The following is a 26,344-nucleotide window of genomic DNA, read 5'->3' on the forward strand; positions in this document are numbered from 1 at the left end:
TGAAATAGTGATTATGCCGTGTATGTGTTCTCTTTTAGAATGAACATAACCTACAAGTTTTGGGTTTGGTGAAGTCGGATGAAGGATTTTATCAGTGTATTGCCGACAATGATGTGGGAAATATACAGGCTGGAGCCCAGCTGATAATACTTGATCATGGTAAGAAAGCAGGACCATATATTGTCAAAAGTGGGTCAGAAGAATGTCAGGCTTATGACCATATTTCTTCACAGAGAATTGTCTGTTGTTCAGATATGGATAGCAACTGTTTAATCTTGCTACACATTCATGATTTTTGTAAAATAAAATTTCTAAATGCTTTCTCTTCAGTTTGAAACATACTTGTGTGTTGCAGAACATTCCTTCATCATGTGAACACGATAGATCAAAAGCACCCCATTGCTTTACTGTAGCATTATATAACAATGTAGCAGTCAATGACATTGATAAAGTGAATAATGACAACTTTCAGTAGTTAAATTACAATTTAGTTATACTGTAGCAACTATCGGCAATTCACCCCCCTCCCCACAAAAAAGGACAAAGACTTTAGCATCCTCCAATCAGGAGTTAACACATCAGTATGATATAGTATGACATAGGCATTACAGTATTGCACAGGTATTTGCATAGGCATTGCATAGGTACTGTACTTTCTGCATCATGTTCTGGTGAATTTGGCAGTGTTCAGTACTCCACATCAAAGTACATTTTCACAGTGGGCTAAGCATTCCAGCTAATTCAGTCCTTCCTATGTCTTGGCGAGCACAAGGATGTTCAGAGATGTTCAGTGTCTATTCAGTGTTATAATTGTTTAGAGTACAAGTTGTTCCAAACAAACCAGCACAGTCAGGAAAGACAGCTCCAAGAAGAAAAAGGGTTTTGGCTGGCTGCAAAACTTATTAAATGTTAAACTAAACTATTAAAATGTTATAAACCTTTATAAACCTGAAGGTGACAAAATGAACTTTTAATATATGACCTCAGTTTCAGATATAAAAATAAAATTTGAACATTAAAAAGGACTGCTTATTTGTGACAATTAATTTTTTCCGTTAAGACATGTTTTTACCCAACTTAGATATACTATGCCCACATAATATGTGATCAGTAAATTGTTTAATAGGCCAACAAATAAGCTATCTCTGCATACGTGTATCAGGCCATATCAAAGACATTGTGCACTATATCTTGTGTTGCCCTTTATACAGTTCATGTAGGCCTGGATTTCTCTAGTCGCTTCAGAATTTTCAGGTCATTGGATTACTTCCAATTTAGGTGGTTGCTGGCCAATATAGATAAGTTTGTTGTCTATAGGATAGTTCTATATGCACTAGTAACAAGAACGTTACTAGCTACTTTTTTGATCCAAAACACTGTTGACTCTGATTTAACTTACTTTTGGATCATCTTGTTTGTTTGTTTATTTATTTATTTATTTATTAGATTTGTTAGACACCCATCTGGCAGAGGTTAATCTGCCACTCTGGGCGACGTACAACAAAATACAATACAATCCATGTAAAAACAATTCAAAAATTAAACAGTATAAAATTTAAAAACTGAATAAACCGCCACGGAACTATCCTCTGCCACCCTAACCCCCTTCCCAAGCCTGGTTAAAGAGCCAGGTTTTCAAGGCCCGACAAAAGCATAACAAGGAAGGGGCCTGACGGAGGTCAGTTGGCAAAGAATTCCAAAGTGAGGGAGCCACTACTGAAAAAGCTCTGGACCGTGTCCTCCCCAATCTCACTGCTTTTGTTGGGGGAATAAGAAGCGAACCATTCAAGGACGATCTTGTAAGCCGGTGCCCCTGGTGCGAGTGGAGGCGACTCTTTAAGTAAAGTGGGCCAGCCTCGTGGAGCGCCTTGAAAGTTAAAGCCAGGATCTTAAATTTGGCCCTAGCAACCACCGGTAGCCAGTGCAGTTCCTTAAGTACTGGGGTAATATGATCACGGTGGCGGCAGCCCTTAATCAGGCGAGCCGCCGCATTCTGCACTAGCTGCAGCTTATGGACCGTTCTCCAGGGAAGACCCACATATAACACATTACAATAGTCCAGCCGGGACAGAACCAGAGCATGTACCACATTAGGGAGCAGGTGACTCGGGAGGTAAGGGCATATCCTACGAATGAGGTGAAGTTGATAAAGCGCAGCCCGACTAACAGCTGCTACCTGTGCCTCCATGGATAGCTGGGAGTCAAGAATGACCCCAAAACTCCGGACGTGGTCTCTTAGGGGCAGTTGTATCCCATTAAGCACCAAATCCATAATCCCCAGCTTCTCTTTATCACCCACCAACAGAACCTCAGTTTTATCGGGATTCAGTCTAAGTTTACTCCTGCTCATCCAATCCCTCTCAGCCATCAGACAGTTAGATAGCCTTTCTATCGCCACCGGTGAGGGGGGACTTAAATGAGAGGAAAATCTGGGTATCATCTGCGTATTGATGGAATTGCAGTCCAAATCTCCTGATGATATCTCCCAGTGGCCTTACATAGACATTAAATAACGTCGGGGAGAGGATAGAGCCCTGTGGTACCCCACATGTAAGAGGCCAAGGCTCTGAGACCTCCTCTCTCAGTACCACTCTCTGGTATCTCCCAGAGAGGAAGGAGTGGAACCACCGTAAAATGGTGCCTCCAATCCCCAGAGTCTCAAGGCGATCTAACAAGATATCGTGACCTACAGTGTCGAAGGCTGCCGAAAGGTCCAGGAGAACAAGGAGGGTATGCTACCCTCTATCTAGTGCCCTTCTCATGTCGTCCACCAGGGCTACCAGGGCTGTTTCTGTCCCATGTCTGGGTCGGAATCCCGATTGAAATGGATCAAGGTAGTTCACTACATCTAAGTATGCCTGTAATTGGATCACCACCACCCGTTAGACCTATTTTCCCAGGAATGGCAGATTTGAAACTGGGTGGAAGTTGTTTAAATCCAAGGGGTCTGAGGAGGCCTTTTTCAAAATTGGGGTTATTACTGCCTCTTTAATGGCAGATGGCCTTCACCATTGCCTTAATCCACTTGACAAGTTTGTCTTTACAGCTCATAATAAGCCATGCTGGGCAAGGGTCGAGTATACAAGAAGTTGGTTTAAGCGAGGATAGGGCCCTGGTGATTTCCTCAGAGGAAGGAAGCTGGAAACTATCCCAAGACCAGAGCTTGGAAAAGTTACTTTTTTGAACTACAACTCCCATCAGCCCAGATTGGGCTGATGGGAGTTGTAGTTCAAAAAAGTAACTTTTCCAAGCTCTGCCCAAGACCCTGAGGGTTCGATGGTCATTTCTGGTTCCGTTATTGAGGCTGTGGCAGGGGGAATAGAACTCTTGATGTAATCGATTTTGTCCACAAAATGTTTTGCAAAGTCATTACAGGAGGCCAAGGCATGTTCTGTCGGGTCTGGCGCAGCTGGCCTCACCAAGCTCTGGACCACCTGAAACAGTCTCCGTGGGCAGCTTTCTGCAGCAGCTATGGAGGCTATGTTTTTTTTTGTGATTTATGTTATAGTGGCCATTGGCTACAAGCAATAAGAATCTGACTAAATTATGTGATCTTTTTTAACTACTATATTACAGTACAGTAGTGTATACTGTGTTCAGAACCAATAAGTTCTTGTTGCTGCACTTCTGGAGATTTCACAGTTGCTCAAAGGATGAATCCCAGAGTTAAAACTTCAGTTGGAGGATATTTATATTTACATAACAGTATGCATGACTATGCTAGCTTTTTCTGAATCTTAAGGAAATGATATTGGGAAAAAGCATCTTAAAGAATTACTGTTTGTTTTTTATTCCATTTTGGCATACATAATTTCTGATAGAATTTGTTTGAGGCCAGTGTAGTTTCTGTCAATGGATTTGTCGTCTCTAAAGGAAGGAGATAAATTTGTAACTTGAATAGTTCTGTAAAAACATCATCTGCCTTTGTGTTACTCTTATGTTAACACCAGTATCTTATCTAAATTACAGAATCACTTCTGCTTAAAATGATAGGAAAAGGTGCTTTCCTTTCTGAATTCTCAGTGTATGATGCATTGATAGTGACACACCCTTTTTGATTATTGAACATGACAGGAAATTTTTAATGATTTCCTTTAAAACAAAATATGTCACGAGTATGGGAGGAGTGCTTTTATCACACTTTTATGATTTCCTTTAAAAGTTTACACAGGAAAATTGAAAACATGCTCTTTCCCAAATTGGCAAATAACAAAATGGCATAACATTATACTGGTGGATTTGCGGGACAGTTATCTATCACTCTGTCACGAAGCTTAAATAGGGCAGTCAACTATTCAGATTTTTTTTTAAAAAAATAAGAATTTCATTACATTTTCAGCATAGATTACAAAAATCAGCATAGTAGTAACAGGAGGCAAAATAAAAATGCATACCCATAATATCTGTGTTACAATAGTTAAGTCTGTATCAAGCTTGAGAACATCATGTAACTTGAAAAATGAAAAAAGGTCCAGTCTTCATTCTCCTTAGCATTTAATGTAGATTTAGGGCAGCACCACATGTTACAATCACTCCAGTGTGGTATAAAATACCTGTATTTCCCTGCAGCAGTTGTAATGTATAGCTGTGCTATTAATTCAGTGTTCGTAACTTTTTTCACCTGACCTTTCCTCCCACTCTTTCTTCTCACTCTTTCCTCTCACCTCTCACCTCTTCAGTTTTTCCTTTTTATTCATTTCACTCATTGGTAGCCATCTTTACATATGCTTCACAGCTGCCAGGAACCTTGAATTGCCTCTGAAATAGAAGCAAATCTGTAAATAGTACTTATGGCAACTAACAATTGCTTCCAGATGACACTTGAAAATTATACTGAACATAAAAGAAATGTTAAAAGAAGAAATAACTTTAGACTCTATTCTAATAACATGTTAGGAGGATGTAATTTCTAAAGGGAAATGGTTATTATTGTTTAATGTGGCTGTAACAGCCAGGGTAGTATTAGTCTGCTATTGGAAACAAAATAACGTTCCTTCTATTTGAGAATAGATGATCAAATTATAGGATTTAGTCATAATGGCTGCGTTAATGAGTTTTCATTAGGGTTAATGAAGGGGGACAGAGAATATACAATTTGAAAGAAAAAAGGATATTATTTATTGAATATTGAAGTCAACTCTCTGGACAACTAATTAAAGACAGTAATTGTTTTGCTGTCTCATAAGGGAAAGAATTATTTGAAAAGATTGTGAATATATTTGTGTACAGTTGTAAAATGTTCAGTATAAATTTGGACATAAGTGAAAAAAGTAAATACATATTTCCAAACTGAAAAAAATCAGAAAACCTAACATGATTTAATTACTGTCAGTATGTTACCTGACCTTTGTGCAATTTGTCTTTCAACCTAATTGTGCTAGAGCAGGGTTGGGGAACCTGTGGCTTTCCAGATGTTGTTGGCCTACAGTTCTCCTCATTCACAACCATTGGCCATATTGGCTTGGGCTGATGCGAATTGTAACATCTGGAGGGCTGCAAATAAGTAACCAACCACACTGTGTAAAATCGCCCAGTTGTAAAAGATTTAAGATTTGCATAGGATTCTTTTTTAGCCTGGAAGATTGCTAAGGGGTGGCGAGGCTGTCTTTTCTGCCAAAACTGAATGCCTCCCAAAGCAGCATATATATTTATAAAAGGGCAGGAACAGAAGAGCAAAACCAGACAAACACATTACTAAAACCAAATTTCTTTAAAAAGCCTCACCAAATAAAATCTGAAGTGATAACAAGCAAGCCCCCTGAGGAGTGTGTTTAAAATGGGGGGTGCCACAGCGAAAGGAATATTCACTATTGTGGTACTACACACAAGATTTACTTTCTGTGAAGAAAAAAGACTAGATATCTTAATTAAGTCTAATACGTCTGAGCCCAATTCAAGGTGCTGGCATTTATCTTTTAAAGCCCCATACTACTTGGCCTTCCATACCATTCTGCCCATGTTTTGAGATCTTTCTGGCATTGGAGGTATGATACTCAACAACAAAAGTGAGGGCCTTCTCATGGGTGGTATGCTTTGGAGCGTCCTCCCTTGAGTGACCTCTCCAGTGCAAGGTAAAAGGTTTTATCTACACAGGCATTTTAATCTGTTGCTAGTTGATTTGATTGATTACATTAATTGCTTTATTGTATTTTTATTATGATTATTGACTGTAACTGCCCTGAAATCCTAAAAAGGGTGAAGGGCTGTCTAAAAATGTTTTAAATAAAATGTCCACCCCGCTACTGCCGGGGATATGCAGATGTGCATCTTTGGCATACAAATTGTCAGCCTTTCTTCTGTATGCAGCACCACAAGTTTGGGCTTTTGGGTGGCCTGTGTAGGCAAGCAGTAATGTCTAAGGGCTAATGAAATTTAAGGAAGCAAGATTGGCTGCTTGTTCGTCCTCCTCTGTCCCTCATTTCACTTGCAAAATCCCTCTCCACACCCAGAACCTTGACTATTAAAACTTGTTTTGGACCTCCCCCAGATTTGTGTTAACTGAGAACATCAGCCAGTCACACTGCTAAAACAGGCTGAAGTCTAGCTTTAGCCTGGTTAATATAATGTTACATCTGCTGTCATTCAGAAAAGACCCCTTTTAGCCTGTGTGGTATTCCCAGATATTAGAATAAGCGGCCCTTAACAAAATGCCTTGGCATAGAATCTGTTCTGTTTTTCTTTTCTCAGCCATGCTGTTTGAAGAAAATTCCTGTGTAATATGAATGCTTTGCATATTGATCCATATTATTTAATTGGCTCTGTATTTTTTTAATGGAATGAAAATATCTACAAAGGCATTTAAACTGATAACAAGGTGGGGCTTTTTTGTTTTTGTTTTTTGCTTCTGTGGGTATGTTGTTGACCTTTTGCAACTTGCCTCCGCTGGCTTCTTGTTACAACTTTGTTATGTCACATGAGAAGGCATTTTCCTTTCGTTTCTTTTATTTTTAAGGATTTAGCCTTCATTCCTTAGAAAATCCTATGCTACACCAGTGCTTAAAGCAGCTTGCAAATAATTAAAATGTAAAACAGTAAATTTTGCATAGTTTCCTATTCATAGCAAAATGGTCATGTTTTAGCTTGTTTACAATAATAAATAGTTCTAATCAAATCTGTTATTAAATTTGATCAGTCTCAGAAGTGTTTAGTGGCTAGAGTGCCATGCTATCTACTTAATTAAGCTTTTAGTTGCATAAAATTATTAAAGGATTGTCTGATCAGGCGAAGTAGAATTAAAAGCAAAAAGGGAAGGCTAATTGCATATTTATTTTAGTTGTTCTGCACTATTTCTTTCAAATATCCTTGAAGGGAAATATATATGGAAATATATTACTGGGATTGAAAACATAGAGAAGCATTCATGTAAAGATGCTATTGAAACAAAGAAGCCTCAGAATAAGTAAGCTTTAGCATTTTGATGCACAATCTTTGTTAAATTTGTTCCTTTTCTGAATCTGACATTCAGCATTAAAATGTTACAAATATATTTAAATATTAGTTGAAGATACTTTAGGAGAGACATTCTAGAGGGGAATGTCTTTTTAAAATGGCAAAAGGTGTTGATCAAAATACCTTGGTAAGCCATCCTTAAAATTATACAAAAAATGATGTTCTTTATTTTCTTTAAATACAGTTTAACTATTAATTATTCATTAAATCTTTTAGCCTCCTCACATTTTTCTCTAGTTTTGTGGATGTCTTGTTTGTCCTTGCATGATCTTGATATTTGCAGGAGGGGTCAAGAACTATGCTTTACACCAGAAGTCTGATAACTCCATGGAGCACCTTAGCGCCTTTCCTTGTCTGCTGCCTGCTCTCCACCAACAGAGGCAATTGCTCTTCTCATCTAGTGCATCAGTTAACAAGATGGCTTCAGTATCAAGGCCGATTCCATTTTCTTAATTCACTACCTTAATATCCCACCTTTCCTTCAAGGAGCTCAAGGCAGCACACATGATTCTCCTCCTTCCACTTTGTACTCACAAAGCTGGCCCATTGTCACCAATGAGCTTCATGCCTGAGTGTTCTTATAAGAGAATTAGACAAACTGATGTACGTTAACACTATCAGTAGTTACCAGCCACAATGGTGATGTTCTGCCTTCACTGTCAGAGGTGGTATGCCTTTGAATACCAATTGACTGGAAACTGCAGAAGGGAAGAATGCTCTTGTGCTTAGGTCCTGTGTGTAGGCTTCCCAAAGCCATCTGGTTACAACAGAGTGCTGGACTAGGAAGGCCCTTGGCCTGATGCAGCAGGGCTCTTAATGTTCCTGAGTAGGGATTTGAACCTTGGTCTCCCAGGTCCACACTGATGCTCCCTCCCATGACATTGCCCGTATGACTGTGATTGACCCGATACCCTCTCAGGGGAAGGAGATGAAGAAGTTGTTCTGTTACTAGTGAAAGACCATTCTACTAGCAATAGACACATTTGGATGTCACCCTTTGATTTTTAAATCAAGAAGGTTATTCCTATTGCCTTACAACACAAATGTGCAACCTTTTCACCATTAACAACTAAATTGCATATCTTGACTGCATTGAGAAAGATCCTAGGTACCATGTTATGTTTGTAAGGTTTTTTATTACATTTGTACAGTTTCTACTGAAAGTTTCAAAATTAGTTTCTCTACGCAGTGTTTCTCAGTAGATTTTCTGGTGAAGGATTTTCATTCTCAGTTTTTTGTTTTTAGATTTGGCAATTGAAATCCTTCTTCCCAGTTATATATACTGCTAAAAAGAGAAAAGCGCACAGCATGGAACTTTATTTTTAAAAAAGTCAGCCTACCCAAAAAGAATTAGAATTCCAATTCAATTACTCTGCTTGTATGTCATCTGTACATAGCTTGGGGGGGGGAATGAATTTACCACCCTTGGTGACAGATCTCTACAGTGTTGCCTCTTAGCTCTCAACTAAAATAACTTCTTAAAGCTCTAATTCAGGGATTGCCAACATTGCAGTAACACACCTGGGGTCTTCCTGTGGTGTCCATGAAGCCTCTGACTCATCCCACTCAGTGCTGCATTGTTCATGAGGTGCTGAGGTTGATTACTTTTTTTTTTTTACTTTCTTTAAAGAACAGAGCTGAAGGAGGAAGTTGTAAGACTCTTTCCCAGTTCATCTTTCAGTTCTCTGTGCTTTTCAAGATTCACATTAATACCATTGGATCTGACTTTTACCTAGAGCCCTTGGAAAAGTGAAGGGTGCTTTTCTTTTGTCACTTTGGGGGGGTGCTGATATGGGGGAGTGAGGAGACAAGTGACCAAAGGGGGTGGTGCCCTTGGCATTTGTGCAAAATCCAAATGTGGCCATAGGCCTAAAAAGTTTGGTGACTCCTGCTCTGACTTAAGATTTTCCATGGAAGTGCTTCATTTTTGACAGTGTACAGTAAAAATACACAGTGTACAGTCAGTTTATAGTCTGTAGGAGCAGGGCCGGTGTAACACGGTAAGCAAGGTAAGTATGGCAGGAGGGCGCAACGCTTGGCCCAGATTTTTTTTTAAAAGCTTGGAAAAATTAATAATACATTACTAACATTTGAACTGAAAAATGAACAATTTTTTTTATAAAAGTTAAGGGCGCCATTTTATAATTTGCAGGGGGGCGCCGAACATGCCAGCACCGTCCCTGTGTAGGAGACTATTTTCTCACTGATCAAATTTGCTTTGCTGTCCAAATTAACAGTAACTGCACAAAGCTAAAACAGCCCTGTTTTCAAATAGATCTTGAAGTTTGCTTATTTGCATTCTGGGGTCTTTATCTTCTGATGTGCTCATTGCATGTTCAAGCTTTTCTTTATAGCCTTGAGTGAAAACTTAATAAAAAATGATATTTTCAGAGTGGTGGTGTTGCGCTGCAGCCAACTCAGAAGGGACAGGAAGGGGGAAGGCATGAGTTTCAGGCACCTCCTCAGCCAGAAGAAGCAGAGTTGGGGATTGTTGTGTCTGAGCAGGATCGTGCGGGAGGGGGGCAGCCTGCTCTCCAGCCAGTTCCCACGAGTAACACCCTTTCCGAGGAGCCGAGCGCACCGCCCTCAGTTGATGCAGAGAACTTGTGGGGGGAAGCTTCAGAGTTAGTGCCAGCTCCTCGTTTTCCAAGCAGTTCCCAGGAGGATTCCAGTGTGGCACCGCCCCCTGACCTCGAGCCTGTTGCTCGGGAGCAGGTGTCTTCAGATGAGCTGTTGGATGCATGCCCCCTGTCTCCTCGCTCCCGTCGCCGCGAGAAATGGACGGGGCAAAGACAGGAATTACGAAGGAGTCAGAGATTACGTTCGAAAACATTTCCTATATAAGCCTGCCGCTCCCGGGGGGGGGGGGGGGTCGTTGAGTCAACTTCCTTCACACGCTGCAGAGCATGTCTAGAATATAGTTAGGGACTTTAGTGAGTTAGAGTAGGGTCCCTATGAAGCGCAATGCTTTTGATGTATCTATTACTCTAATAAAACGAGATTTACTTGCACACACGCTCCAGCCTCATTCTTTCGGCTCTGGATGGGACAGGTGTGTGTGGATATGTATACATGTATACTACCCAAAGGTGTTTCAGGAGTTATGTGGGTCCTGTGTACTGTAAACTGCTGTCTTTTGTTTGTTTGTTTACTTTTATCTTTTTGTAAAACTGTTGTATATTTCCATCCTGGGAGCTTCAGGAAAAGGGAAAGTTGATAAATATGATTAAATAAATAAATTCATTTTTAAAAGTAAAGACAGGCAATTAAATCATACTGTTTCTAGGTCTTTCTTAGAACTGATAGTACAAGCTGTTATAAAAATAGAAGCTTACACTCGTTTCTGAATGTTTTAATTATTTTGTGTGTATATCAGTTCAAGCTTTAATTTATTTTCATCTTAAAATATTTATATCCCATTTCTCTCAGTGGCCATGGAGTTAGAACAAGAAATAAAAGAGAACACATCATTGTTCATAGTTATGCTTGCTTTAATGTACTGGCACCTCAATAATTTGTGAAGTGAAGCATCCCATGCTTGTGCTGATGATAACATGCAGCACAATAAGTAGGGAGTTGGTTAATCAGGAGGAATAATGATTCATGAAGAGAAGATATGACTAGAGTGAAAGGTTGAAAATCATGGCGTTATTGGATCTCCTTTTCATATCCTTCAAACACTGACTAGAAACTGTTTGAAGCTCCCTAATGGTTCAAACACTAATAGATTAAGCTACAGATCAGTACACAATTGGGCAACTTACAATATGCATGGAAGAGTCAGCAAACTTAGCTAAACTATATGTATTTTATTATGATGACTAGTAATAATAGCTGTATCAGTTCTACAAACAAAAACTGAGACTTGTTTAGGTGTGTTTATTTGATGGTAAATTTTCTAAAAATTAAATATTATAGTGTAACAAAGCTTAAATGTCAAACTGATGTTTTCATTCTGAGATTATACATTATCCTTAATTTTCACCCTTCCCTTCCCACTTCCATTATAATGGAGAATTGACTGCTTGCCCTATATTGATGTCTCCTTTGATACTTCCCATTAGTTATCAGTAGTTTTTTGCCTGCATGCCAACCTTCAGTTTAATGGCCTTTTTTGTGTGTTCATTTTGTTTTGTTTCCCATCGTGGTTTTGTTTATTTCTTTTTTGGTTTTTTTCTGTTTTTCTCTTTAAATCGTCGTGATGTTTGCCCTTCATATTCCCCAATGTTTGCACATGACAAGATGTTGCCATCCCAACATTACCTCCCACTTCACTGACCAGTGCCACTACTGACCATCTAGCACCTGCGACAACTGGACCGTTGCCTTCTGCCCCTCGAGATGTTGTGGCTTCCCTTGTGTCTACCCGTTTCATCAAGCTGACCTGGAGGACACCTGCATCTGATCCACATGGAGACAATATCACCTACTCAGTATTCTACACCAAGGAAGGTATAAACAGGTAAACTTCTGAAATGTTTGTCCAAATTTCAAATATTGTAATGTCTTCACTGACTGTTTTTAAGCATTGGATTTCTGACTGGTATCACTCCAAAGGCCTTGGGTCTGGTAAGAAGTTTAAAACCAACTAAAATCAAACTCTAAATGATTTAAAAAAGTGTTTTATGTAGTTACTTCGTGATGCATGGACTCATTTGAGTTTTTAGAGAGAAGAAATAAGCTCCATAGTTGAGTGGCAGACACTAGGAATGAGAATAATATTGTCAAATAGAAATTTCCAGCTTCAGTTTGTTTGCTTCTTGCTTTGCATCATGCGGTAGTATCTCATTATGTACAAACATGGAAGCAATGTCTTGACAGTTTGTGTATGCCTCCTCCTTAAATGGGATAATGAGCATGTTTTAAGAGGAATAGTGCAGAGTTATATGGCTGAAATGTATGTACAGGCAAAATTAAAAGGATTTTCTATCACTACAGGGCCACATCCCCCTGAAAAAAATGTTCAGGGTCATATTTCCTATGAAAATGGGCTCATATTTTGCCATAGATTAAGATTTATTTTACCTACAACAGTAATGAAAGGCTCATTTTTCAACCTCAGGATCTCAAAAAGGTAGAGTGCTTTGTGCCCCAAATTAGTAGCAACAATGAAGTAATCAACAGCCAAACATTTAAAGAATTCCCAAATTTTTGGCAATTTCTGTGACTGTGTTTCACCTGTGTGCACATAGATCCAGTTAATGGCTCAGATTATGTTGATTCTTCTACTAACAGTGGGTTGTATTTAGTGAAGTACTGCTCAGATTAGACCCATTGAAATTAATGAACCTAAGTTAGTCTTGCCTATTAATGTCAGTGGCTCTACTGTTAGTGGGACTAGCATTGAATATTACCTAGTCAGTTTGCCAAGCACATTTCACTGAGTAGGGCTTAGTTGAATACAACCCAGTATTCTCATGTACACATGTTTTGGGCCACTGAAATTCTAAAAAATGCAAAGGAACGAAAATCACTACCTCCCCACTCACAAATCAGCATATCTACAAGGAACTAGAATGTTCAAAATCCACTTGTTTTGAATGGGTTTAGCAACTACTAGAGAAACTGCCCTGATATTTCAGTCCATTGTATTTTAAGCTATATTGACATCAGGTGTGTTCTGCTTCCAGACCTACCATATCATTACAAACAGGAGTGCAAAAAAATCTGGACTTCCTTCCTTCCTTCCTTCCTTCCATCCACTAAAATTTCATTTAATTGCATCACAGTCTTAACAGTGTCATCGTTGATTTTAGTAAGTGTGTGACATTTCGCCACATACTTCTAGGTATCACACATTCATAGATGTGAAGCTGTGAATTTGAAGTATACTTCCTTATTAACATTTAATGGAATTTTTATGGGATATATTTCCAAACAAACTTGTTCAAGACTCTGGTGTGAGGCATACTATATAATATATAATGGACTGCCTTTCAGTCGATCCCGACTTATGGCTACCCTATGAATAGAGTTTTCAAGGTAAGCGGTATTCAGAGGGGGTTTACCATTGCCTCCCCCTGAGGCTAGTCCTCCCCAGCTGGCGAGGGCCTGCTCAGCTTGCCACAGCTGCACAAGCCAGCCCCTTCCTTGTCCGCAACTGTCAGCTGTGGGGCAACTGGGCTTCTTGAGACTATGCAGCTTGCCCATAGCTGCACAGGTGGCAGGGCACATAACCCCTGAGCCACTCACTGACGGTGGGGTTGATCTTTAGCTGGCCCTTTACACCCAGGAGACACTAGTGGGGATTTGAACTCACAGACTCTGCTCCCCACTGTGCTATACCAGCTGTTACATACTATATTACAGAAACATGAAATATTGTATTCTACTTCCCTGATCGTAGGTATCGCTCCAACTATGGTGTAGTTCCCTCACTTGGCCAGTAGGAGGCAGATAGTTTCAAAATCTTTTGGACTGGGTGAGGGATTACCTCTTCCCTCAGAAAGCCAGATTTGTTCTCTGTGCAATATAGGAGGTGAATTGTTTGTTAAAACAGGGGTTGTGTTGGCCTGAAGACAGTTTTTATGAAGTATTATTGCCTTTTTTCTTAATAGCTGCTTAAAGCTGCCGATATGCAGTGGCGTCACTAGGGGGTGCGGACCGCACCAGGTGACACCATCAGAGGGGGGTGACTCTCAGCTTTAATTTAAAAAAAAATTAAGTTTCTAGGTGGTCTGGTTCTCGAAATATACATAAAAACGTCAGCCGCCCCCCCAGTGGCGTCACTAGGGGGGTGCAGGGGGTGCGGACCACACCAGGTGACACCATCAGAGGGGGGTGATTCTCAGCTTTAATTTAAAAAAAAAGTTTCTAGGTGGTCCGGTTCTCAAGATATACATAAAAACGTCAGCCCCCCCGTTAAATCTTTTTTTAAACTACTGTATAGCACTTCGTAGCTTTAACCCCGCCCGTTCAGGATTACAGCCAATCAGTGAAGTGTTTGTTTGACCTGTGGCAGTGTCTAGTAAACCTCATTGCAAGGCCAGAAAATGGTGGTTCCCCCCGCCGTTTATCTGAAAATCTCATAAATTGGGTAAGTATATATATTTCAGTTTTTTCCCCTCTTGTGTGTAGGAGTCAGATCCTGGGCAGTGTTTTCAAAACCTTCCCAATACTTGCTTTTGTGGGGGTAAAAGCACTGCTAATCCCATATCTCCAGCGTAAATCCCATTGAATTCAATAGGATTTACTTTTGAGTAGACATGGTTATGAATGTGCTGAAAATCAATGGGACTTTGGAGTGAATGTAAAAAAGAATTGTGTTTGTGTTGTCTTTCTGTCCCCCCCTCCTCCAGTCCTATTTTAAAGCAGGCAGGGCTTACTTAGGTATTACAGTTTTTATTCTGTAGGAAACGAATACTGATTTTTTAAAAACTAATACTGATTTTTCTGCAATGACCAACTGGTTTGACAATAAACTATTATATGGGCTGTATGTATTTATACATCTGCAGTGTGTGTGTGTAGTCTTTCCAACAACCCTGTGAGGTAGGGTTGGAAACCAAGGCAGCTCCCAACAAGAAATAAAGCCATTTAAAATCCAATAACCATAAAGCAAGAATAAACAGTTGGAAAACAGCCTAAAGAGGCATGATTCTGAATTTTGGGTTGGGTGAATGAAGTTTATTTATTTATTATTTGATTTATATTCCGCCCTTCCTCCCAGTAGGAGCCCAGGGCGGCAAACAAAAGCACTAAAAGCACTTTAAAACACCATAAAAACAGACTTTAAAATATATTAAAACATCTTTGAAAATATTTTTTAAAAGCTTTAAAAAAACATTTTTTTAAAAAAAAGAAAAGGCTTAAAAACATATTAAAAAGCAATTCCAACACAGACTCAGACTTGGATAAGGTCTCAACTTAAAAGAACAAGTTGAAAGAACAAGTTCCTTATCACTTGAGGCTGTAGTTCTCTGCACATTTCCCAGTTTGGATACATTGGGACTTGCTTCTGAGTAAACAAACATCGGATTGCACTATAAATATATTTACAGATTGTATAATTCATAAACATATTTGATAGTCATGTTTATATAAATATTTCTTCATACTGTGTCCCAATAAGTATTTGATTTCACGCTATGGTTGTAGATGATTTTTTCCTCTACATTTTAAGTGTGCCCTTCTTCCTGAGGGTGGTCATGGTTCTCCATTGTTTTCATCCTGAGGGGAGGATGGGCTGAGAGATGGTGAGTAGCACATTTAAGGTCTTTTCACCTCCCCCCCTTTTTTTATTTGTATTTATTTTATATTTCTCCAATATCTTCCCCTGGCTGTTTTTATGTATTTTAAATATTTTTAGATTAAATAAATAGGAAATCATAATTGTGAACCTCCCTAAAAGCAATTTACCTATCCTTATGTTTTGGCAAAGTGATGGTGTGAAGGCATGCTGGTAGAACAAGAGACCATGTTTGAGGCATGTTATAAGGTGTTTGAGGACTTTGTCACACATTACTTTTTGAGACCTGTAGATTCATGTTGGAAAGAACACGTGGACGTATTGAATGGTGGCTTGGGTGCTGTTTTTTCAGTCTACGCTGCATGTGTAGGGAAGGTGATACATCATCTGGCAGCTAGCTTCATAACGTGAGAATGAAAAACATTTGGATCACCATTCACTTGTTTACTTTTCTCACTGTTGAGACCACTTCATATATTACTTTTTCATACACAGAAATTTAATCTTTGTATAGGAAAAAGTATTTTGTAAAATGTGAAGGACAGTGGCTGCCCATTCAGTATAACCACTGTACAAGATCTACTCAGCCACTGTAATTACCTTTTTGTTTTGAGTGCCCTGTTGTCTGGGTCTTGGTTCAGGTGTGTATCCAACTTTGATGTGCTTATGGAAGGGGTGTGCAAGTAGTGCCCCCTCAAGTGTGGAGGCTTGGACAAACATTGTGTTATGGAAAACCAAAGTCTGTGTGAAAGTACAGATTTGGGAATGCCATCAGTGTAATCCTAAACACACTTAATAAATAATGTCGAACTTGCACGTCACAAAATATATTACGGTCATGTCCATAAGCACCAGGAGGGTAGTCGCCCAGGGGATCTTAGTCCCTCTGCTTTTTTGGGAGTAGGGTCTCTATGTCTCCAAGCATCCTACAGTCAGCATGAAAAGGGAGTGTGTTAGTCACTGAGAAGAGTCTTCTAATATGCTTCCTTGCCTTTTCTGCAGATTGGAGCCAATCAGAGTGAAAGGAGGTGAGTCAGCCACTGAGAAGACTCTTCTCAGTTGCTAACGCTTTCCACTTTCATGCTGATTGGCTCCTAGAGATGTTTGTTGTTGTGAGAGAATGCATTAACAAAGATCTCATTCTTAATCCAGGAGCAAAAAAGGGTGTACGTGGCTGTAACTATCATGAAGGGACCCTGCAGCTCTGAATTTTCTACTGAACAACTATGTAACTTTGTGTCCGGAGACTTATTATTAAGAATCACTTTCCGTAATTGTAAGGAGGTGTGTCCACACGCATGCATCCCAGGCACCTAAATGAGGGGAGAGAGCAGCATAGGGACATAAGCAGGTGTCTTATTCCAGGGGTTCCCAAACCTTTCTTCTACATAGACCACTTGAAAATTGCTGAGGGTCTGAAAGTATCTGAAAACTTACCATGGGCATATGCAAGATAATTAACTACCATTAGTAATAAGAGCAAGAATTTGAGCTGTGCGTATGATATTGTAATTTAAAGGTGTAATTTTAATTTTGCTAGTTGTTTATGTCACTACTATTGCCATTACATTCAGTGATATACGGGAATTACGATTTACGAGTAACATTAGTACAAAAAACATTACTAAGGATTCTGTATGGTCTGATACGGGAGGAGATCCATGGGGGTGACACCATGAGTTACCGCACCGGGTGACACCAACCCTAGTGACGCCACTGCCGATAAGTTATGTCTCCTTGGAAGACATAAGAGATGAAGTTTTGCTTTCTCTTCAGAGAAAGATTTGTGCCTGAAGATCACAACATGATTCAACTGCTTTCCACAGAAGAGTCTTATAAAATTTGAAGTGCCATCTTCCTTTTTGTGCCTATTTTCAGCCAGCACTAGCCTACCCAGCTGATTGGTCTTTGTTGCTGAGGGGCACATATATTGGCTTCCAGCTTGGAGGAGTGACCTCATCCCCTTTGCCCCACTATTTGTGGATGTGAGCTGGTTCAGCAGGCCTAGTAGCAGACCACACTTTGTAGCCTGGCTACAGGGGCTAGAGAGAGAGATGATGGAGTACACAGGTATGCTGAGAGATTAGGGGTGACTAATGTGAATAACTTATTCCCTTCTATTAGAACCCTGTCCCAGCATGTATGATGTTCCCAGTAGAGATTCTGCAAGGTTTTAAAGTCCAGTCAGACAGTTGAGGCATGAGAGACTTCCATCTTGACATGGTCTAAAATAATCATTTGGAGCAATGGAGAATTCCTTGTTTTTTAAAACTTCAAAGAAAATAGAGGGAATTTGCCTAAATTGTTGCTGCTGTTCAAAAAGTCTTTTTGATGACAGTCAGAATCTTCTTTCATCAAATCTCTAGACAGGTGAACACATATTTATTTCCTTGCTCAGAGTGTCAACTGCATTACCAGCTTCCCACCAGGGTAGGTTTCAACAACTATGGGACAGAAGCCAAAAGGGCTCTTCTCGAAACAGCGACTTGCCTGCAAGCAGGACTGATCAACAATCTTCTGCTGTGCTGCATCAAGTTCCAAGATGAGGGGGCCTTAATCATTTGCAGAAGTTCAGAGTACCTCTACCATGCACAAATCAATTTTGGAAACGATGGAGAAAGTGTACAGTACAGAATTTTTGTATACTACCTACTTCTGCTTATGTCTGACTTTCTTAGGGAAGGACTCTAGCCCCTCAGCTGGTTCAAAAGACTCTTTGGACTGTGTCACATTCCAGTTATCCAAGCAAGGGAACTACCCTGTAGTTGATGTGTAGTGCCTGCAATCCAGAAGAAAATGAGTCTTGCAGGTTATAACCCTGTTGTCTATTTTCAACCATAAACAGATAAGCTCTGAAAGCTCTCTGGAGAGGACATAAAATAAATTATGACTATATATGTTACTTTCCTATAGCATACTTACAATTGAATAATATTTGTGGGTCCATGAAGTAATGCATAAAGGAGCACCTGATGTGGTAGTTTAACATCTTCTTGTGTATAATCATTTTTAAATGGTTAAATAAAATTAAATCTCTATTTCTTTCAATTTATGGAATTCTTAGCTGGAGTTAGTGTTTTCTTCCCCCTTGGTGACCTCTTTAGTCCTTGTGAGATTGATATAATTCAGGTCATGGGGAGGGAGTAACATCCTGGCAATTTATTTCTGCTAAGATCTTGTCATGCCATGTTTATATATGCTGGGGTGGGCAGATGTCTTATTGAGGTTCCCCCCCCCCGATTGCCATAAGTCTGAATCATGCTTCACAACAGCTTCCTATCAGTTTTTAGCTAGTTTATTTCTCTTAGGTTTTTATTTAGTGCATGGTGTGGAATCTCTGTGTTGCATTTTATTTGCTGTTGGCCATGTGCCTGTAGTGCAGCAGATTACTTTTAGAAACTGGCAATAATGTCTAAGTGAGGAGCATAGTGTTGAAGTTGTTTGCCAAAGGATGTCTAAGTAGTTTTGCAGGGACTACTTGTCAAGGCTGTGAGCCTTCCTTACCTGAGAGATCCCTGTCTCTATTTGAGGAAAAGTTCTAGGTCCAAATTGCATCAGTTAAAGTCTTTGAGCATCTAGGAACTCTGTATTGGCTCTGGCCATTACATTCAATGCCACATGGGACACATCCAACCTTGAAAGCATCAGTTTGTACCGTCCAGATGAGCTCTATTTTTAAAAAAGAAAATGCCCCCAAAGAAACTTTGAATCAGAGAGGCCAATGGATTATTCTGGGGGGGGGGATGACAGTAGAAGCTTAAAGTTGTGGATGGTTCATATCTTTTGCCCACTGAACCAACAAAGGGAGGAGGGGGAAATTGCTTGACAGTCTAAGTGCAGAAGGTTGTGGGTTCAATCCCTGGCATCTCTATTTTAAAAAGGACTGGGTAGTACTTAATGGGAAAGACTTCTCCTTGATATCAGTCAGAGTAACCTGCACTTGGCTAGATGGGCAAATAATTTGGTTTTATAAGGCAGCTTCCTATGTACCAGAATACAAAATACATTATTTATATTTGAACAGTTAAAATTTATTGACACTTAAGTCTACCATTCAACTTGTGCAAAATACCCAAGCTAAATGTTTACTTAAAACATGGTTATTGATCATTTACATAAATATATATAGATCCAAATTTGTAAATCTTAATGCAACATATGTTAAAATAGGATATTAAGTAGATATTCCCCATTTTTGTCAGTGATCATCAAGTTTAAGACTATAATCCTCAGCATGGTTACTTGGGAAAAAATCCTTTTGGAATCACTGGGACTTTCTCACCAATTCTATTTAGAAGCATCAGGCTTAGAAACCCCACATGGAAACAACTTTTAAAAGAAATGAAATAAAATTAGTGGTAGAGCAATAGCAGATGACAGGTAGAGTCATATTTGACAGGTAGAGTCATATATCAGAAGGCCCACTTCTCTGCCTCCATTACATCCTCAAGAAGCATCCAGTGGAGCTTTTTTGTTTTTTCCAGGGTCTGCTAACATCAATTCCAGGAAATGGGAATTTTAGACCTTTTGGAAGCCCACTGTGAATAGTTTGCAAGGCACTTTGAAGGTAAAGTTGCTCACCTCCATAGAAATCTTGATGCCCAATCCATGTATACTGTAGTCCCCAGTGAGGTGGTCAGTGCAATGTCTGCTGCAACCTCATGGAATCAGTTTCAATTGATACAGCCTGATGATGTGGACAAGATGCTAGTGACGATACAGCCAGCAACATGTCCTCTCAATCGTTGCCCTTCTTGGCTTATTAAGCTTGCACAGGGGGTATGACAAAGTGGATCCAGGGTCCGGTCAATGTGTCTTTGCGGGAGGGAGTGGTCCCAACTGCCATGAAAGAGGCAGTGATCTGACCACTCCTGAAAAAGCCCACCCAGGATCCATTGCTTTGTGACAGCTACCGCCTGGTTACAAATACCCCCCTTTTAGAGAAGATGATCAAGAGGGTTGTGGCACAGCAATTACAGGTACTCATGGTTGAAACAAATTATCTGGACCCATTCCAGTCTGGGTTCAGGCCTGATTATGGCCTGAATCGGCCTTGGTCGCCCGGATGGATGACCTTTATTGGGATAAGGACAGGCAGAGTGCTACCCTGTTATTCTTACTTGATCTCTTGCCAGCTTTTGATACCATTGACCAAGGTATCTTTCTGAGTTGGCTTGGTGAGATGGGTATTGGAGGCACTGTTTTACAGTGGTTCTGATCCTATCTCCAGGGTCGTTTTCAGAGAATAGCACTGGGTAATTGTCTTTTGGCCCCCTGGCAGTTGTGCTGTGGTGTGCCACAGGGTACCATCTTGTCCCCCATGCTGTTTAACATCTATATGAAGCCCTTGGGAGCAGTCATCAGGAGATTTGGTGTGAGGTGTCAGCAGTACACTGATGATACCCAGCTCTATTTCTCTGTAGCATTTGAATTGGGAGAGGCTGTGCAAGCCCTGGACTGCTGCCTGGACTTGGTGATGGGCTGGATGAGGGCCAATAAACTGACTCTGAACCCTAGCAAGATGAAGATGCTGTGGGTTGGTGGTTCCTGAAATTGGATAATTGGTCAGTTGCCTGCTTTGGATGGGGTTGTACTCCATCTGAAAGAGCAGGTTTGTAGTCTGGGGGTGCTCCTGGATCCATCTTTGTTGCTAGAGGCCCAGGTGACCTCCGTGGCTAGGAGTGCCTTTTACCAGCTTTGGCTGCTATGATAGCTGCGGCCGTTTCTGGACTGGGATAGCTTGACCACCATTGTCCTTGTACTGGTAACGGCCAGGCTGGATTACTGTAATGCACTCTGTGTGGGGCTGCCCTTGAGCTTGGTCTGGAAGCTGCACCTAGTGTAAAATGTGGTGGTGCGACTGCTTACTGGGGCAGAGTATTGCCAACATGTTATCCTACTGCTGAAAGAATTGCACTAGTTGCCCATTAACTGCCAAGCCAACTTCAACGTTCTGGATTTGGTGACCAAAACCCTACACGGTTTGGGGCCAGGAAAGCTGAAAGATCGTCTTACCCCTTATTTACCCAGTTGATCACTGCACTCTGCAGGTGAGGGCCTCCAGTGTATTGCTTCCATCTTCCTTTTCTTTCATAGAATCATAGAGTTGGAAGGGGCCTTGTAGGCCATCGAGTCCAACCCCCTGCTCACAGCAGGAAAGCCACAGCTAGAGCATCTCCCACAGATAGCTGTCCAGCCTCTGCTTGAAGACATCCAGCGAAGGGGATCCCACCACCTCCCTAGGCAGTCGGTTCCATTGCTGAACTGCCCTTACTGTCAAGAAGTTCCTTCTAATGTCCAATCTGAATCTACGCTCCTGCAACTTAAAACCATTAGACCTAGTTCTACCCTCTGGGGCAGCAGAGAACAAATCTGTACCCTCCTCTATGTGACAGCCCTTCAGGTACTTAAAGAGTGTAATCATGTCGCCCCTCAGCCTTCTCTTCACCAGACTGAACATGCCAAGTTCCTTCAACCTTTCCTCATAAGACTTGTTCTCCATACCGGCTATCATCCTCGTCGCCCTCTTCTGAACCCACTCTAACTTGTCTATGTCTTTCTTAAAATGAGGCGCCCAGAACTGAACGCAGTATTCCAGATGAGGCCTGACTAATGCAGAATATAGTGGGACTATTACTTCCCTTGACCTGGAAACTATAGCTCTGTTTATGCATCCCAAAACCGCGTTTGCCTTTTTTGCCACAGCATCACACTGCTGGGTCATGTTCAACTTGCAATCCACTACAATTCCAAGGTCCTTCTCACACGCACTACTGCTAAGCCGGGTATTTCCCATCCTGTACCCGTGCATTTTGTTTTTGTGGCCTAAATGCAGAATCTTGCATTTGTCTTTATTGAATGTCATTTTATTAATTTCAGCCCAATTTTCTAGTCTATCCAGGTCCCTTTGGATTTTATTCCTGTCTTCCATTGTGTTAGCTATCCCTCCCAGTTTCATATCATCCGCAAACTTCATAAGGCTTCCCTCCACCCCATCATCTAAGTCATTGATAAAAATGTTGAAGAGTATCGGCCCCAGGACAGAACCCTGTGGCACTCCACTCGAAACCTCCTTCCAGTCCGAAGCAGAGCCACCGACAACCACTCTTTCAGTACGGTTTTCCAACCAGTTGTGAATCCATTTAACAGTATTTCCATGTAGTTCGCATTTGACGAGTATGCTAATCAAAAGGTCGTGGGGGACTTTGTCAAACGCTTTGCTGAAATCTAGATAGATGACAGCTACAGCATTTCCACCATCTACTAGGCTAGTGACCCGATCAAAAAAAGAGATGAGATTAGTTTGACAGGATTTTTTCTTGACAAACCCATGCTGGCTCCTACTAATCACAGCATTGTCATCTAGATAGTTGCCAATGGACTCTTTTATTATCCGTTCTAATATCTTTCCCAGTATTGAAGTCAGACTGACCGGCCTGTAATTCCCCAGATCTTCTTTTTTACCCTTTTTAAAGAGCAGGACGACGTTTGCCCGTCTCCAATCCTCCGGCACCTCTCCCGTTCTCCAGGCTCTCTCAAAGATGATGGCAAGAGGTTCTGAGAGTACATCCGCAAGTTCCTTCAATACTCTGGGATGCAGTTCATCAGGCCCTGGAGATTTGAACTCATTTAGGTTAACTAGGTATTTCCTGACTATCTCCTTATCAATCTCGAACTGCAATCCCGACCCCTTACTGAGATTGCTACCGATGCAAGGTTGCACACTGTTCCCTTTTTGGGAGAAAACGGAGGCAAAATAGGTGTTGAGCAGTTCTGCCTTTTCCTTGTTATCTGTCAACATTTTGCCATCCTCATTGAGCAGCAGTCCCACCGTTTCCTTGGTCTTTCTCTTGCATCGAACATATCTGAAAAACCCCTTTTTGTTGTTCCTCGCTTCCCTCGCCAGCCTCAGCTCATTCTGGGTTTTAGCTTTCCTTACGCTATTCCTGCAAGCCCGAGCTGCTTGTCGGTACTCTTCCTTGGTGATGTGTCCTTCCTTCCATTCTTTATACATGCTCTTTTTACTTTTACCTCCTCCACCAGTCTTCCGTGTAGCCACATTGGCTTTTTCCGATGTCTTCCATTTTTCTTTCTCTTTGGAATTGTTTGCGATTGCGCTTTTTGTAATACGTTCTTCATGAACTCCCACGCTTCTTGGGCTCCTTTTTCCTTTAGTCTTATCTAGCCACGGGATCCTACCCATCATTTCCCTGAGCTTGCTAAAATTGGCTTTCCTGAAATCCAAGGTCCATGTTTGACTATATTCTTCTTTGGCTTTCCCCAGAATCACAAATTCCAGCATTACGTGGTCACTTTCCCCCAAGGTACCGACCGCTTTAATTCCCGTGACCAATTCGTCCGTGTTGGTTAAGATCAGGTCCAGGATTGCCGATCTCCTTGTTCCTTCTACTTTTTGAAAGAGGAAATTATCAGCAAGGCCCATCAGGAATTTGTTGGAGGCTTTGTGCTTCGCAAAGTTTGTCTCCCAGCAGATATCCAGGTAGTTGAAGTCCCCCATCACTACTACTTCTTGCCTCCTTGAGATTTCAGAGACTTGTTTGAGAAAGGCCTCGTCTACCACCTCTTCTTGGCCAGGGGGTCTGTAGTATACGGTCTCGGCCCAGTTTATCTGAAGGAGCGCCTCCAGCATCACCCAATATGCCGCCTGACGAGATCAGCCACACAAGACCTTCTCTCGGTCCCACCAGTTAAAACAGCTAGGCTGGTGTGGACCAGAGAGAGGGCATTTTCGATTGTGGCCCCCACCCTCTGGAATTCCCTGCTCTATGATCTTCGCCATGCCCCCTCCCTACCAAGCTTCCGCCGAGCCTTGAAAACCTGGCTATTCAGGCAGGCCTACCAGATCCCAGGGGTAGATTAACTTTTATCTTGCTACAGATGTGGGTGGTTTTAGATTAATTTTAGATCGAAGTTGTTGGTTTATATGTTGCATTTTATATGTTGTATTTAATTCTGATTGTACGTCGCCTAGAGTGGCCGCTGACCCGGCTAGATAGGCGACACAGAAATAAAATTTTATTATTATTATTATTATATAGTAGACACCTACTACCATGTCGGTTTTATTTATTTCTCCATTTATTTTTACCCAAATGGTCTCTACTGGACCCCTTTGTTCGCTCTCTTGGATTTCCATAGAGGTGTATTTGTCTTTGACGTATAACACTACTCCCCCTCCTTTTCTGTTGCTTCTATTCTTTCTGTAGAGTTTATATCCTTGAATGGCTATATTCCAATCATGGGAGTCATCCCACCAAGTCTCTGTTATCCCTATGAAGTCATATTTGCCTTGATGCACTAAGACTTCAAGCTCCCCTTGCTTGTTTCCCAAGCTCCGCGCGTTGGTATATAGACACCAGAAGTCTCTTTTGTCCTGATTGGATTCCTCTGTTAATATACCGTGAGCTTTGCCGTGCATCCCTTTCTCCCTCCCAGTGTCTCCTGTACCCGTCAAATTGTTGCGTTTACAACCCGCTGTCTTTGGATCGGTATTTAAGCTATCATCTCCATCCCCCAGAGGCTTTAGTTTAAAGCCCTATTGATGAGTTTTGCCTTACTTTTGCCAAAGAGATTCTTCCCAGTCCTCGTGAGGTGCAGCCCATCTCTTGCCAATAGTCCCCCCTCCAAGAAGCTTAGACCATGGTCCCAGAATCCAAACCTCTCCCGTCGACACCATCTGCGTAACCAGTCGTTGACCTACAGTATCTTCCTTTCCCTTTGTAGTCCTCTATCCTTCACGGGAAGAATTGACGAGAAGACCACCTGCGCCCCCAAATCCTTGACCTTCCTACCCAGAGCCTCATAGTCTGAGGTGATCTGTTCCAAGGTGTTTCTGGCTGTGTCGTTCGTGCCCACATGGATGAGGAGAAAGGGGTACCTATCTAGTTTCCCAATGAGCCTCGGCAGGTTGTCAGCGACGTCCCAGATGCGTGCCCCAGGGAGACAACAGACTTCCCGATTCATTTTGTCCGGCTGGCATACCGGTGCCTCTACCCCCCTGAGCAATGAGTCTCCAACCACCAGCACCCTCCTCTTTTTGCCGCGAGCGGTGGTTGCATGAGCTTCCTTCTTCTGGGGTGTGGAGTCTTCATCTCGGTCAGTCAGTGTGTTCCCCTGTTGATTATTCAACATCCCTGCTCTTGGTTTAAATTTCCCTTTCATTTCTCTAATCTTTTGGAATAGGGCTCTTGTTCTACTCTTTTTGTTGTCCTATTTCTATACAATAAATGTAAACCTTTTTTGGCAGAAGTATGAAGTATGCTTCATCTATCAGAAGTTTAGGAAATGGTGGGGAAATGCAGTTGAGTCATTTATAGACAACTGTCATGGTTCTCCATAGTTCCCTCAAAGCTCTAAGTTGTATCATACAATATATTAAGTTCATTTGAGCTATCATGGCTTCATTTCTCCATAAAAATCTCCATATTGTAGCCTGTTCAGAAGTTCCAGACATCCTTGGATAGTTTGCAGAGGCCATCTAAAGATTCCTTGGCTTCATGATCTTTACAGTGTTTTTAGTGCCAAGGTCCAGTCTTTGTGTGCAGCCTCCACAGCAGTTGCTTTTGAGTGCCTTTAAACATACTTAAGGGACTCACATAGAAACATATTCTTAAAACTTCAAGAATGGGCTTTACAGATAAATTGTTTGGATCTCAGAGTCATTGCACTGGGCTTGGTTTCTGTTCT

General features: G+C 41.2%; 1 protein-coding gene across 9 annotated transcripts in view; it reads left to right on the forward strand.

The window, feature by feature from the left end:
- Window positions 1-26,344, forward strand: part of NEO1 (neogenin 1) — a 178,624-nt gene that overhangs the window by 108,713 nt on the left and 43,567 nt on the right. For 5 of the 9 annotated variants that reach the window (XM_061594751.1, XM_061594759.1, XM_061594752.1 and 2 more), the window contains exons 7-8: window positions 39-159; window positions 11,692-11,911. In XM_061594751.1, coding sequence (XP_061450735.1) covers window positions 39-159; window positions 11,692-11,911 — 341 coding nt within the window. The remainder of the gene's footprint in view (window positions 1-38; window positions 160-11,691; window positions 11,912-26,344) is intronic. The other 4 variants (XM_061594754.1, XM_061594760.1, XM_061594756.1 and 1 more) reach the window with 1 other exon arrangement.

This window comes from Rhineura floridana, chromosome 14 (genome assembly GCF_030035675.1).
Source record: "Rhineura floridana isolate rRhiFlo1 chromosome 14, rRhiFlo1.hap2, whole genome shotgun sequence".
NCBI classification, from domain to species: Eukaryota; Metazoa; Chordata; class Lepidosauria; order Squamata; family Rhineuridae; genus Rhineura; species Rhineura floridana.